The 14219-nt window shown below is 36.2% G+C and overlaps 4 protein-coding genes across 4 annotated transcripts; 3 read left to right on the forward strand and 1 right to left on the reverse strand.

Annotated features, from left to right (window-relative positions):
- Positions 1–6285: 6285 nt before the first annotated feature.
- Positions 6286–10405, reverse strand: B0T23DRAFT_393490 (uncharacterized protein; the record flags this gene model as incomplete). Its single annotated transcript, XM_062838081.1, has 23 exons — positions 6286–6310; positions 6437–6463; positions 6825–7062; positions 7154–7209; positions 7479–7564; positions 7633–7639; positions 7687–7691; positions 7835–7842; positions 7880–7887; positions 7988–7990; positions 8295–8346; positions 8489–8495; positions 8532–8539; positions 8646–8690; positions 8850–8860; positions 8989–8998; positions 9085–9101; positions 9473–9480; positions 9534–9564; positions 9873–9878; positions 10106–10185; positions 10244–10252; positions 10400–10405. The coding sequence occupies 23 exons, from the start codon at positions 10403–10405 to the stop codon at positions 6286–6288; spliced, it is 753 nt and encodes a 250-aa protein (XP_062695474.1).
- A 488-nt stretch (positions 10406–10893) lies between these two features.
- B0T23DRAFT_373770 (uncharacterized protein) lies at positions 10894–11659 on the forward strand. Its single transcript, XM_062836815.1, has one exon. It carries the CDS (start codon positions 11039–11041, stop codon positions 11312–11314), a length of 276 nt encoding a protein of 91 aa, XP_062695475.1. The 5' UTR covers positions 10894–11038; the 3' UTR covers positions 11315–11659.
- B0T23DRAFT_77950 (uncharacterized protein) lies at positions 11499–12487 on the forward strand. Its single transcript, XM_062841778.1, has 2 exons — positions 11499–11872; positions 11971–12487. The coding sequence occupies exons 1-2, from the start codon at positions 11683–11685 to the stop codon at positions 12246–12248; spliced, it is 468 nt and encodes a 155-aa protein (XP_062695476.1). The 5' UTR covers positions 11499–11682; the 3' UTR covers positions 12249–12487.
- A 361-nt stretch (positions 12488–12848) lies between these two features.
- Positions 12849–13789, forward strand: B0T23DRAFT_426348 (uncharacterized protein; the record flags this gene model as incomplete). Its single annotated transcript, XM_062839977.1, has 4 exons — positions 12849–13001; positions 13078–13413; positions 13488–13592; positions 13661–13789. The coding sequence occupies 4 exons, from the start codon at positions 12849–12851 to the stop codon at positions 13787–13789; spliced, it is 723 nt and encodes a 240-aa protein (XP_062695477.1).
- Positions 13790–14219: the final 430 nt, after the last annotated feature.

The following is a 14219-nucleotide window of genomic DNA, read 5'->3' on the forward strand; positions in this document are numbered from 1 at the left end:
AATTTACGTAGTAATATTGGCGAATTTTTAAAATTGCTAGTAAGATACTACTCGGGGTTGGGGTCCTAGCCCTTCTATTCTACTTAGTATTATAGCTTCCTATAATTCAATTTGGCCATTAGTACTCTAAATACCTCCTATTCTTCTTAATCGCCTATTATCTCGCTTGCTAGGTTTCTATTAGTTTATTCCGGTAATAGGTTATTATAGTCCTATTTTAGCCGATTTGTATAATATACTTGAGCGCCTTTCTATAACCTTAGCAGATTTAATTTATAAGAGTAGTTGCGTAAAGCTTTAATTGGATACGGGATTTGCGTTAGGGGATGGTCAAGTTTGTCGCTAAACCTATCCGTTGACTATCCTCGCTTAATAATGAATATTTTATTACCTATGTTAAAATCTAGTTCTTTTTTTAAACGGTTGGCTTGTTCCGTTTGTTTGGTTTAAGCTTTTTTAATTATAGCCTTTATAAGATCCTGGAATTCCTAAATCGTTTTCGTAATGTACTGTATTTTATAGTGGGCTAGTCGCTTTCAGGTTGGTAAATCTTTTAATATTGACCTTTAGTTCCAATTGAAGGGGGTGGGTATTGGAAATTTAAAAATAATTTCGTATAGGGATAATCTACCTAAGTTCTCGTATAGTAAGGTTGCTTGTACGGCGTCTAAAGCGGGTAATGTTATTAATTAATTATTTTAGTTATGGTTTACGAAAGGCCGTAGTCTTTGATTGATATATTAGTTTATAATCTTAGTTTAGCCGGCGGTTTAGGAATGGCCGGGTAATAATAATTTCTATACTGTGCCCCAAATTTATGATAATTCTTAGATGAAGTTAGAAATAAATTGCGGGCTATTATCGCTAATAACGTCGCGCGGGGGGCTAAAGATTCGGAATAGTCCTTTGTAGAATAGATATATAGCGTCCCTTACAGTTATTAAGTCCTTATATAGGTACGTCTAGACTATTTTTGAGAATTTGTCGATAATTATTAGTATATTATTGTATCCGCGTTTATCGGTAGGTATAGATTTGAAGTTAATTATTAATAATTAGAATAGTCGGTAGTCGGCGGATATTAGGATAGGGTGGAATTTCCCGGGGGTTTTATTCCGAAGTATTTTCGAAAAGCGGTAAGTCTAATAATTATTAATATATTTATTTATATTTGTTATTATATTAGGTTATTAGTATTTGCTTTAGAGGATTTATTGAGTTTTATTCTTGTTGGGGTGTGTTGTGGTTAAATGAGAATGGGCTTCGTATATTATGTTGGTGCGTAGATTGCTCGATTTTGGTACTATTAAATAATTTAAATATATAAGAAGGCTGTTCCTATTTAATTTGAATGGACTATTCTTGTCCGTTTCCGCTTTAGCCTAGTATATTATTAGGGATTTGTTTTCCTGGTTAGCCTTTAGTAATATATTTATTAAATTTAGTTTAAATAAGGGTAGGGGTGTTTTTCTATTATTTAATAGGGCTAGTTTAATAATAGGTGTATTTATTTTATTATCCGTAAATATAAAATATCCATTCTATAGCTTTAATAATTTTAGAGTATACTAGTCCTCTTTCTTATTTTTAATAGTCTTAAAGTCCTTTGTTTTCTGGGATAAGGAGTTAATTATTATATTCTCCTTACTAAGTTAGTAAATTATACGAAATTAATATTCGGATAAGAATTTTAATTATTAAACTTATTTACTATTAAATAATTTCTTTCTATTAAAGTACTTTAACGCCTAGTGGTCTATTATTATAATAAAAGGCGCGTCTCTTATTCCCTTTAATTCGGATTTCTAGATTTTGAGCGTCCGAATAATTGCTAATAATTCCTTATTATAGATTTAGTAATTAAATTCCGTAGGGGCTATTATTTTGGAATAGAAGGCTACCGGATGCTATTTTCTATTAGATTAGTATTATAATATTATACTAGCGTATACTCCGTTAGAAATATCCGTTTCTACTTTTGTTTCTTTTTTATAGGAGAAGTAGGTTAAGACGGGGGTTTTTAAGAGTCGTATTTTTAATTTATTAAAACTTTACTAATATTCTTTAAACTATTTAAAAGAAGTTAAATCTTTATAAGTAAATTTGTATAATAGATGTGCTACGCGGCTAAACTCCTTAATAAATTTTCTATAAAAGTTATAAAAATCTAGAAAAGTTTATACTCCTTTGACCGATGTAGGTTCCTTCTAATTTTTTACTACTACGATTTTCTTAGGATCTACGTTTATACCGTTAATTCCAATAATAAAGCTTAAGAATTTGGTCTATATTATATAGAATTCGCACTTCTTAATATCTGCTTAAAGGTCTACTCCCCTCAAACGTTCTAATACCTTTCGGACGTGGTCTTTATAGTCCTCTTTATTATTAGAGTAAATAAGGATATTGTCGATATAAGTATTATAGAATATATTGATATATCCTATTAATATATTATTAATAAATTTTTAGAAGGAAGAAGGTTTATTGGATAATCCGAAAGGTAAGACTTTATATTTATATACCCTATATCGGGTTTGGAAGGTTATTAGATTTTCCGAATTGGGGTTTATATATATTCGGTGGAAGGCCTATTTAATATTGATTTTAGTAAAGATTTTGGCCTTACTAATACGGGCTAACGTTTCCTTAATAAATAGTAAAGGATAACGATCCTTCTTTAATAATATATTAAGTTTATAGTAGTCTATATAGAACTTTAATCCTCCGTTCGCCTTTGGTACAAATAGAATAAGTGCTGCCTAGGGAGCTAAGTTTGCTTCGATAAAGCCCTTCTACAAATTTTCTATAATGTATTTTCAATATTCTTCTAATTCTTCTAATATTATTTTATATAATGAGTTATATCCGAATTCCTCCGGTCGTCGGCTATCTTCCAATATAATTTTATAGTTATTAGGCCGGGATTCGGGGAGAATATCGGAGGCCTATTTACTAAAAACGTCCTTATAGCTGCTATATTTCGAGGGGAGACGCTCGTAGACTAATTGCTTTAGTTCTTCCTTATTGAGTACTAAGGGATCTCGACCCGTTTGTAGGCTTTCAATTAGTCTATTGATTTTGTATAGGCTGGTAGATTCAAGTATCGATCCCTTATTGAGATAGTAATTAAATACTATTGAATTTACTACCGCGTAGTCTTTTAGATGTTCTTTTACCCAATTGAATATCCTTTACAACTAGTATAGACCCTAATTGTTTACTAAGGGGTAATCTTTTTAAAGAGTGGTCTTTATTACTTTAGGGGGTTCGGGCTCCATCTCGAATTGTACTAACTTTAGTCTATTATATAGTTTATATTCTATTTAATTTATTTCCTATTACTTAGGGGAGATAGTAGTAGATTGTAAAGGCTCGTTCGAATAAATGTTTTTTAGTTTCTATAGACCGGTGGACTAGCTAGCCTTATCCTATTAAGGGGGGTTCGGCATTTTTAGTCGATTTTCCAACTCTTTAATCCTTTATAGTAGGTCTTAATAGACGTCTTTAGTTATTCTTGGAGTGGACTAGGTTGGAGCGGGTTAGAGTGTTGCTTTGAGATTAGCTTGGGTTTGTTTTTTAGCCGTACGAATCTATAATAAAGCCCCATCCCGGCGGCGTTTATCTTCCTTATTTATTAAAGCTTCTCTTCGTTCGATATCTTATTAGAAAGAGGGATCGATAATTAGGCTAGGGGATACCTTCATTTTAATATCGCTTATAAAGGGGTATAATTAAATATTGGGGGGAAAGAGAAGGTAATTTGTTCGGTAGTTTAGTAAAATATTGTAATATACTAACTATATCCGACCGATAATTATATTCTATTTTATATTAGGGAGTATAATAATTTATTAGTCTAGGAAGTAGTATCCTTGGACGTGTATAGTGGTTTTGAGAGTTTAATTAATTGTGTCCGGGGTTGCTTTTTTGTACGGGGTAACGTAATTTAGAGTGAAATTCCGGTATTATTATATATTTAATCTTTTAATAATTTTCTTTATAAATAATGTATTTACTATTAAAGATATATCGGCTCTTATATTTATTAACGTTAAATATATTATTATTATTAAACTATTATTAATTATAGTACAAGGTACTAAGAAAGAGGATTTACTTCCTTCCAAATATTTTCTTAAATTAAATATATTAATTGTAGATAGTTTCTATATACTAGTAATTCTATATATTATAAATATTTCCCCTAGGAAGGAGATTTCTTTTAGGGTTTTTAATTTTCTAACTAATTTTAATCGTCCGAATCGTAAAGGTCCGAGGTCTCGATTACGGAAGAATCGTCGTCCGGAGTAGTACTAATATCTTTATTAACTATAGCCTCGCCCTAAGTCTAATTAGCGATTTCGGTAATATAGGCGTCGAGGGCTCGGTTGTACTTAGCCTTCTCGGGGTAAACGGTAGATAAATGGCCCGGTTTCTTATAGGCGAAGTATAGTCCTAAGCGGTAGAAGCGTTTTAATTCGTCGTTGGACGGTCGTTTATTGAAGGTATTAGTCTTCGAATAGTTGAAGTTCGTTTTAGACTTCTATTTTAGGTTAATTGCCTTAGCGAGGCTCTAATAAGAGTCGCTTAAGGTAGCCAAAGATATTAGCTTCCGATTTCCTAACGAGGACCCCTTCTATCCCTTTATATTGTCGGCTATACGTTTTCCTTCGTCTAGAGATTGGAGGAATTTACAATAGGCATCGAAGCTGGTATTAGGGTTTAGATATAAGGGTTCTACTAATTTATGAAAGTAAGAGGTTAAATGGCGGCGTAGTTCGGCCTTTTATTAGTCCTTTAGGTAACAATGTTATTCGGCTAAACGAATAAACTTAACTTTAAAATCCTTAAAATACTCGTTTATTTTTATATAAAGGTCTTAAAACTCTTGAACCGCTTTTTCGTGTGAGTTGTAATTGTAGTAGGCTTCCTATAGATACTTTATTAGTTAGTTGCTAGTAGAAAGGCGATTGGGGTAAGTATAGTCTAGGAATAGTAGTATATTCTCGGCCGCAAAGCCTCTTAATCTATTGAAAATATTATTGAATTTAGTTCTATTATCCGTATAATAGTCGGCGTTAATATAGAATTTATTTTCTATTTAGTAATATTAAACGTTGAATATTATTTTATTTTCGGTAGTATTATTAAAGAAATAAGGGATTTCCGGGACTTTTATAGACTTTTTTCTCGAAATGGTAGAGAGGGGTATTTGCGAGAGCGGGGTATAATTATAGCCTCATTCGCAGAAATCTCGGTCTTTAAACTTCGGTAAGTAGGAAGGAAATTGTCCGTTCTAGTTGTTTCCGTATTTATTATTATTTAAAGGTTCTCCATTATCCGGAGGGCCTCCCTTACTAACTCTTCCAAAGCTTCTTCCTCCGTTAGTACTTGTACTACCAATTTTTCTTAATTCTTTAAAGAAACGGGTATAGCGATTATAATTGCCTACTATTAAATGTAGGCGGGCGCTAAAAGAGAATTTATAGACGGGTACTCCTATAGGGGCTATATTAAGATCTTCGAATACTTCCTTGATAGAAGGGCGGATATAGAGGGTAGTCTTTAGAGTTTTACTTTTCTAAATTATAATAGGGTTAAGAGAGTCTTCGGAAGTAAATGGAGTTTTATTTATATTTAAGAGGGTAATTTTATTGCTGGGGGTGCTTTTAGAAATTGATTAGAATTATTCAATCGTAGCTATTAATTTACAAATACGATTATTATAAGCCTTAATAGAATTGTATAATTTAATATTATCTTCCTCCAATTAGGTTTACTTAATTAGATATTCGAATTCTATATTATTCTTTTCGGATAGGATATCCTTTTTTTATTTAATCCAATTAACCTTTTACTTTATTAGTATATCCCTTTACTTAATAGCTAGATCGTAGCGGGTATTCTAAGTGGATTCTAGGTTAACGATCCTTAAGTCGGCGTCGATTGCCAGATCGTTAAACTTCTTATTAAACTATTAGGTTAGTACTATAATTTTATCTTTATACTCTTTACGTTCTTCTCCTAGTATATTAGTAATTTTTAGAGCGAATACGCATTTGACTTCGTTGCCTATTACTTTGTCGAAATCTTCTTTACTTATATAAGGGGTTTTATTAGAAATGGGTTCGCTCGTAACCTATTTTTTCTCTAAGGTTATTTAGGCTTCGGCTCCCTTCTGGGCTAATAATAAAATTTAACGGTTTAAACTGACTAGATTAGTGTCGATACTTCCCGCCAATCGGTGAAAATAGGGTATTAAAGCGGTAAAGGCTTCTAGTATTAAAAATCGGGAACGGACCTCAATCTATATATTAATAAGGTCCTTCTTAAAGATTTAATAAAATAAATTAAAATCTATACTACCGCGAAACTTAAAGAATTTGGATTTTTTACCAATATTAATCACAGGCTTAAAGTATAAGATACCTACTTTTTAGTTATTAAAAGTCTAGGCGAGCTAGTTTATTTTAATAATAATATTGTCCTAAATACTATTTATTACGTCCTTATACTTAAAGTTTTCAATATAAGGGAGTATATCGCGTATATAAATATATTTAAAGTCCTAAATCGAATAATATCCCGAGGGGGGATAGTTGAAGTCAGGTTCGATGTAATATCTAGGGTCTCGATTAATAGTTTTTAAAGGAGCCTCCTCGTCGGGAGGAGAGAATTTGCCTGTAAATCCCATAGCTTCGATAAATATACGGCGAAGGCGCGTATTATCGAGTTAGTCCTTCTAACGGCTAAGTACCGCCTCAATATTATTAGAAAATCTAATTTAGCGGAGTCGGAGACCCGGGGACATATAAACTTACTTATCTCTAGCCTGGTCTGGAGTATTGTTAGAGGGCGTCTTCTTTACACGAAACGTCGTAGGCGAGGGGAGTATATCGAAGTTATCGACGGAATCGACGTTAGCATCGTTATTATTATTCTTATTTAAAAGGTAGAGGGATTCTTCGTAGTCGTTGCCATCGTTGGTGGGGGGGTTGTTGCTGCGTTTGGTAGGCGACTTGGACGTATTGGCCGCGTCCTTACGCGTCGGGGTTCGTGCTATGGTATTTTTGAATGGGGTTAATTAGAGAATAGTCGAGGAAAGCGGGGTAGACGTCGCTTAAATAGGTTTGAAGCACGAATTATATACTTATTGTAGGGTTATCGAAATCGTCTTCGTCGAACTCGGGATTCATACGAGTTTCGCTACGCCGCGGGGTGTATATACGACGGAGTTATTTTTTCCAGGTGGGATGTTTTATAACGTCCCCGTTGTAGAGGTTAGCTTTATTGAAGTATAATAATACGATTCTGGGCACAGGTAGAATTGGGCTAAAGAAGCCGATTTAAATAAGTTAATAAAGCTAAAGAGTAAGAAGGAGAGAGGGCCGAAGGCCGGCAGAGATAGGGTGCTTTATATGGGCGGTTTCTGCCGGTCGTGCCCGCTTTATCAGGTTGGCATGTGAATAGCCAACCTGTCAAATAAGCGATTAGAGTAGGCACCCTTCCAGGCATGGCGCCTCTGGGCATAGCACCCGCCAGTGCTATAACACCTACTACCCTATCCTCCTATAGTAGTATACCTTCTACTCCTACCCCCTCTCGTAATCTAATTAATCCTTTCATTACCCTAACCCTATAAATAATTAATACACTATTGTTATAAAGGTTATAGATTCTAACCGGTACTAAGAAGTTTAAGTACATTATAATAAATATTATATTAATAAAAATCGAAAAGAATTTAGAAGAGAACTAGTAGCAAGAAGAGTATATAAGAATAAAACTATATAGTACCGTATATTAAAAGCTAGTACAAATATAGGCGTACAATTTTGGCTATAAGTATAAGAATTATAATAAGGCTATTAAATACTAAATATACTACATTATAAATAAGAGTATAATTTATTATAACCTTAATATTAAAAATATAAGCAAATAGGTACGCGCTATATCGCTAGGGAAGGCTACGGTAACTAACCTACTATTTAAATTAATACGAAATATATTAAGTAATAAGGTAATAACCGCCTCTAATACTAGTAATAGTAATAATAAACGTAGGGGAGGAAGTAATAATTTACTAATTAATATTAATATTATTAATAATATTAATAATAGTAATAGTAATACTAATATAAAAATTATAAATAATCTATTGCAAGCTACGCTAAGGAAGAACAATTTTAAAAATCTATACTAATTATACCCTCCTCCCCTATATCCGCTATACCTACCACTATACCAACACTTCCCTCCCTACTTTTAATATCCCTAAATCTAGCTACCTTATACTACCGGCGGTTCTATTACTAATTCGGTAATCGCTAGCGGCTATAACTATAATATAGTAAGCACTCTCCCCCTACTAAGTAAAATAATAATTATCAATTTATATATACCGTTAGAATATTTTATTACCATATTCTATAGGTACCCAACCAACCGCAAAACTCTCGCTACTAAGCGCATTAATACTAACCCTCCTCCTATCTTTATAGTAATTATAGTATTTATTTAATTACCGGTACCGCTATTAATTGTATTACTATTAATAGCGGGTAAGGAGGATAAGGGTAAGGAGATTAGAAATTCCCTAATAGAGGCTAGAAAGTTATTTATACTACATCCGCCCGTACCTTCGATTTTCAATCTTCGTTCGTTACTACTACCCCCCGCCCCGCCTAATCGGCCGGTTAAAGAGATTATTACTAAATTTTTTAAAGCGTTCTATAAATATTATTATATTAAATTATTAATTAAAGTAGTACTAGTATATAGAACTCTAATCGCTTTAAGGAATAAACTCCGGAATAAAGAGGTACCACCTAATATATTCGTACTTAAAGAGTAGCTAGTAGAATAATTTACAAGGCTAGAATTTAATTACAACCTCTATACAATATTTAGGGACGGTATTAAAGATTTCCTTAAAATTAAATATACAATATTAGTAATATAGTTAAATTATAGTAAATATACCCTCTAACCCCTATTACCATAATTTAACTAACTAGTATATATTCTAAACCTGCGATTTAATATTATATTCGAATACAGCGTTACTAGAATTCTTACTTTTATAGCGGGTAGTACTATTATTAGTAATCTTAGTAAGCGATAACAATATTACAAATCAATTTATAGCGAAAGAGGGGGGTTTCTAGCATTTTAACATTATTATATAGATAAATACGATTTCTAGTACTTCTAGTACTTCTAGTACTTCTGGCATTTCTAGCACTTCTAGTATTTCTAGTATTTTTAATATACAATTCAATTTAATATATATAAATCTATCTCTCCCTTCTATACTTTCTACCACTACTTAAATATAATACTCGTTTCTCTATACTCGACTAGCTCGTTAATATATAACTCGCTATACTCTTTATTAATATTATTAAATCAATCTATCACTAACTTTATATTCTTAAAATAATTACAAATTTATTATACTCTATACCCTATATCCTATACTAATCGTTTAAAAAACGTAGCAAAATTATTATTTAATATTTTATTACCATCCTCGTTACAATATACCCTCTTAAATTACTATTTAAAATTATTAAAATATACTTCGATAGGGTTGAATTCGGGAGAATACGACGGTAAATACTATAATAGAACCCCCTTCTAATTATATATATACTAGAATTCGGTACGGGGGTGCCAATTAGCGTTATTTATTACTAAAATACTATTACGACCGGGAAATAAATTCATCTTAAGGAATAAGCATTTCACTATTTAATCCCAAACCCCGGCTAAATCCGTTATACTTTTAAATACTAATATATCGAATAGCCTATCTACTATAATAGTTAGGAGGAGGTAATACTACGTACCGTATATAAACTTACTTAATACTATTATAATAACGCCGCAGGGTACCCAACTAATATAATAAACGCTATCCCTTCGGTTTATACCAAATTTATTATAGAATACGAATATTTTTATAATAAATAAAAAGATTTTTAATATCCATTCAATTACTAATATAGGGGATTATTATAATACCTTTATATAGAGTCGCTTCTTCTTCTACTTATTTTATTAAAGGTACCGCCGTACGGTCTCGGTCAAAACGTACACATTATACTCGTTAGCCAGAAAGGCACAGATTTTATCGAGGTATAAATTGGGTTTTAAAACGAGGAAGTTTATAACTTCCTTTACAATATTAATTATAATTAATAAAGTATAAGGAGTAATATAATATACGTTGTACCTTAAACGCCTATATAGAAAGTTTTTTAATATTTTAGGAAATTCGCAATAATAAAAATACTTTACTAATATCCGATAGAATATATTTATATTTCTATACACTCCTTATACTTATACTAATAATCTTAGCGATATTATTAGAATACTTGTTATTTACTAGCATTATTATTATTAATACCTTTTGGCGGGTGTTAGGGTAGCGTACTATATTGACAATAGTTCAAAAGATAATGTAAATATTAAAATAGACTACTATACGATGTAGAGCATTAAAATATCGACTTTTTATACTAGTTTTAGCCAGATTTCAATATTAAACGATTGAGTTGAGTCGTGTAAAGCGATGTTAAATGGCCAGATTTGTCAAATGCGGTGTGTGTGTGTGCACGCACATACACCTCTTGCCAAGACTGCACAGGCGATTGAGTGTGGGAACGTGATGTAACGGTTGGTGAAGTTGGTGATCTAAATAAAGTTTGGTATCGTTTTGAGGAAATTTGGAACTGTGACGTGTGAAAATCGACTCGAGCCACCCCGCCTCCAGTGCATTAATGCAGAGCTTATTCGCGGCCGCTTCCCCAGAACCGCCTAAGAAGCCCATACATAAAGGCGCTACCCTATACATAATCTCGCGCAACTCGTATTTCAAGACAGGCATAATCGTGCGAATATGGTTTTTTTTTCTTTTTTTTTTTTCTTCCCAACTCAGCTCCATCATTTCTCAATCTACGGCCCTTCCAAAGATCTAATATCGAACAGAAAATGCGTATGAGCCCTGACCTTCTCTCGGTTTCACATGATCATGTGTGCTGTGGGCTTGATGCCGTGCCAGCCTGTCTTCTGCTCAGCAGAGAAGACTAACGTTGAGAACTGCGGCCAAACACGCTCCTGTCAGATCTGCCACCTACTATCGGGTGCGAGACATCTCCGCCAGCAGCAGGACTGCCCTTTCTCTTACTCATTTCCTTGTCATACATACAAGACTTTGACAACACAAACAGCCTTCACAGTTCTTACAGGAACGCTTTATGGAGGGGCAATGCATGATAGACGCAAGATTAAAGACTGTTAGACTCAGTCGCAGTTTTGTTACAAACATGTCCCAAGCTCCGTTAACAAAGGCATCCGTTGATTTGTTTTGCTAACTAGGCTGAACTTTGCATCAGCAGAAACCACCACGGACTTGATGGGGATGTCCGGTATGCTCCAACCAACACGGCGTGTCAATATGACGATTGACTACTGTCGTTCCTGACTGTTGTTCATAATGATATTTCGGAAGGCTCGCTCTTTCCTCTTCAGCTTCGCTTTGTCTCGCCCAGAGAGCGGGAGGTTTGAACATTGTTATTATCCCGTTTGTTCTTGCCTTTTTTTTTTTTTTCTTGACACAGTCACACCTCAACTGCCAGCCAACCCATAGGACGTCCTTTCTTGCCCACAATGTTTATTACACCCCAAGAGTCCCACCTGATTTCCGTGCGCGCGGGGCAGGGCGATCTTGCTGGACTTGCCATTATCGTCAAAAGTCTTGCTCAGCGGGAAAAGGTGACCGAAGCAGAGGTCTTGATCTCGTGCAAGGACGACTTCCAGAGAACGGCGGCGCATATTGCAGCTCAGCTGGGACAAAGATGCAAGTCACTCGAGCCGCCCACTGCCAACTGAACATTCCCGCCCTCATGCTTTTTTCCTGTTGTTACGATAGAGACTAATGGAGCTTATCCGTGTCAGCTTCAATCGAGACATTGGCAGCCCTGCTCGACTCAGAAGAGGACAAGGCCACTTATTTCAACATGGCAAATCGCTTTACGGGCGACCGGCCGGTCCATACAGCAATGCGTTTTGGCTACCTTGAGGTCTTGAGAACACTGGTCACGCATGGCGCTGACCCGACAGCTAAGAACCGATTCGGAGATACGGTATTGGACTATCCGGGCGAATATGAGATGGACGAGGTCAAGAGCATTGTCGACGAATACAGGGCAAGGTTTCCACAGACCACGACATGAGTACGTTGACGAGGGAAGAGAAGACAGCAAGTATGTATCAAAAGAAAGCATGAAGAAGTTGGCACCGCCTTCTAATCGAGCGGAAATCGAGCAATGAGCATGTCTTCTCCGGAAGGCCCAAACACACCACGTTCCCTATCTGCCGGTTCAGTTGTCCACCTGGTCCTCCTTCCTACACTGGCGGGCCGGGTCTCTCTGCTAAATCGAGAAGGTGGTCGTCTCCAAGGCTTGGAACTGACGTCAAGAACGGGCTATAGGGAACATGTACTGGGGGTGCTCTCCTTCCTCGTGAGTGAAGATGGAGAAAGCAAAATTGATCCAAGGTTTTTTTTTTTTTTTTACTGTACTGCCCAATACCCCTTCACGATCTCGTCATGCGTCAGTTTTCAAAGAGCAAGCATCATTCCGAAGACGGGCTTTTGGCTGCTCACCCTGCATAGTACTTAAATTCGATATCAATTCGACCTCTCCTCCATTATGACATCGACACTTGTAGCCACTCGCTCGAGGATCCCAATCTTCCGCGCCGCGAGACTCGCCAGTATCCCGATTACGAAGCCAAGATTACCACCACTCAGTATAAAGATACATTTGGTGAAGATGGTGGACAAACCTGCTTCCACGGTCCGCAACGAGATCGGAGCTGTCCCGACCAGTATGCAGCAACTAGCGGTTTCCAACACCTTGATTCTCGAGGCCCCCGGTGTCGACTTGACCCCGTACAACAAGATTCTTGTCGGCGCTGTGCTAGATGTAAGACTGCCTCCCAAACCAAACAGCTAAGCCCAAGACCACTTCCTCGGTGCTGACTGTCGTATCTTCGCACCAGCTCTTCGAAGGAAAGCCTACCCTCAAGCACCTGTCCCTCTGGAATCCCGATGCCACTTTCGTCGACCCTATAACCACGGCCCAAGGGTACAATCGATATGCCGCACAGTGGTATGCCCTTGCGCAAGTGCTCGGTCCCGTTAAAATCCAATCCCACGAGGTCGTCTCGTCCGGGAATCCAATCGAGGTCAAGCTCCACAACAGATACACATTGCCGCCAATCAACAAGACACAGGATATTCACAGCTTGGTCAAGATTTGGGTGGATGGCAATGGCAAGATAGCTAGAGTGGAGGATAGGTGGGATGGGGAGTTGCCTGATGGAGCGCTCAATGAGGTATGCCCATGTGTATCTGGCAAAGACAACCCCAAATACCCTTGACTAACACACGGATGTCTTTCGTCGAACAGACAGTGTTTTGGTTCGCTGAGGCCGTGATGCGAAAGATGAGGAGTCTGCTGGATGCTGCATTCCGGGTGTATTGCAGTGCAGCTTGGTGGCTACTTCCTATCATGGTATGCTCCGATATATTGGTTATGATGCACAAGTCCCTCAGAGTTTTCTAACGTAATTTTCATGTTAGGCTTTCCGAAAGGCATTCGCAATGACCATACCCGTGATTGTCAAGGTCCCCAGGACTGAGGAAGAGGACATTCAGATGAGGGCAATTTTGGAAGGGTTCCAAAACAAGAAGGAAATAACGATTTTATAGTCTGCTCAAAGCAACTTGGAGGGAACTTGAGCAACAACAAACAACGGCACCTACACAAAATGTGGTGCTGTCAGACTGCTTGTCCGCACTCAGGAAGCATCGCTCCTTGCCATTCCGCTGAATTACTGGGCTTACTAGACCAAAATAAACAGGACGTTTAATGCATCTTAGCCGATGATATCCCCTCCCTTATCGCCAATGATGATACTCCAACCAGACATTTAAGCGTCTGATTTCAAGACCTTGCTGTTTCCGTTTATATCGAAGAATTTCACTGACTGGTGGTAGACTGCGACTACACATTCGCCATTATTTGACAGCATTAGCATGTTCAGATAGAGGTTACATTTCGAGACTGTGCTGACAGCATTTCTAAATGACTAGCTTCCATGTTTTGGAGTGCATTGAGCACTCTCTCAGGTTTTGAATC

The sequence above is a fragment of the Neurospora hispaniola genome, assembly GCF_033458365.1.
Source record: "Neurospora hispaniola strain FGSC 10403 chromosome Unknown B0T23scaffold_2, whole genome shotgun sequence".
NCBI classification, from domain to species: domain Eukaryota; kingdom Fungi; phylum Ascomycota; class Sordariomycetes; order Sordariales; family Sordariaceae; genus Neurospora; species Neurospora hispaniola.

Excerpts from the sequence above, each read along its gene's own strand:
- B0T23DRAFT_373770 (XM_062836815.1), top strand. The coding sequence starts at position 11,039 with ATGATCATGTGTGCTGTGGGCTTGATGCCGTGCCAGCCTGTCTTCTGC.
- B0T23DRAFT_77950 (XM_062841778.1), top strand. The coding sequence starts at position 11,683 with ATGTTTATTACACCCCAAGAGTCCCACCTGATTTCCGTGCGCGCGGGG. Across the intron at positions 11,873-11,970 it reads AGCTCAGCTGGGACAAAGAT|CTTCAATCGAGACATTGGCA; the intron begins GCAAGTCACTCG and ends TATCCGTGTCAG.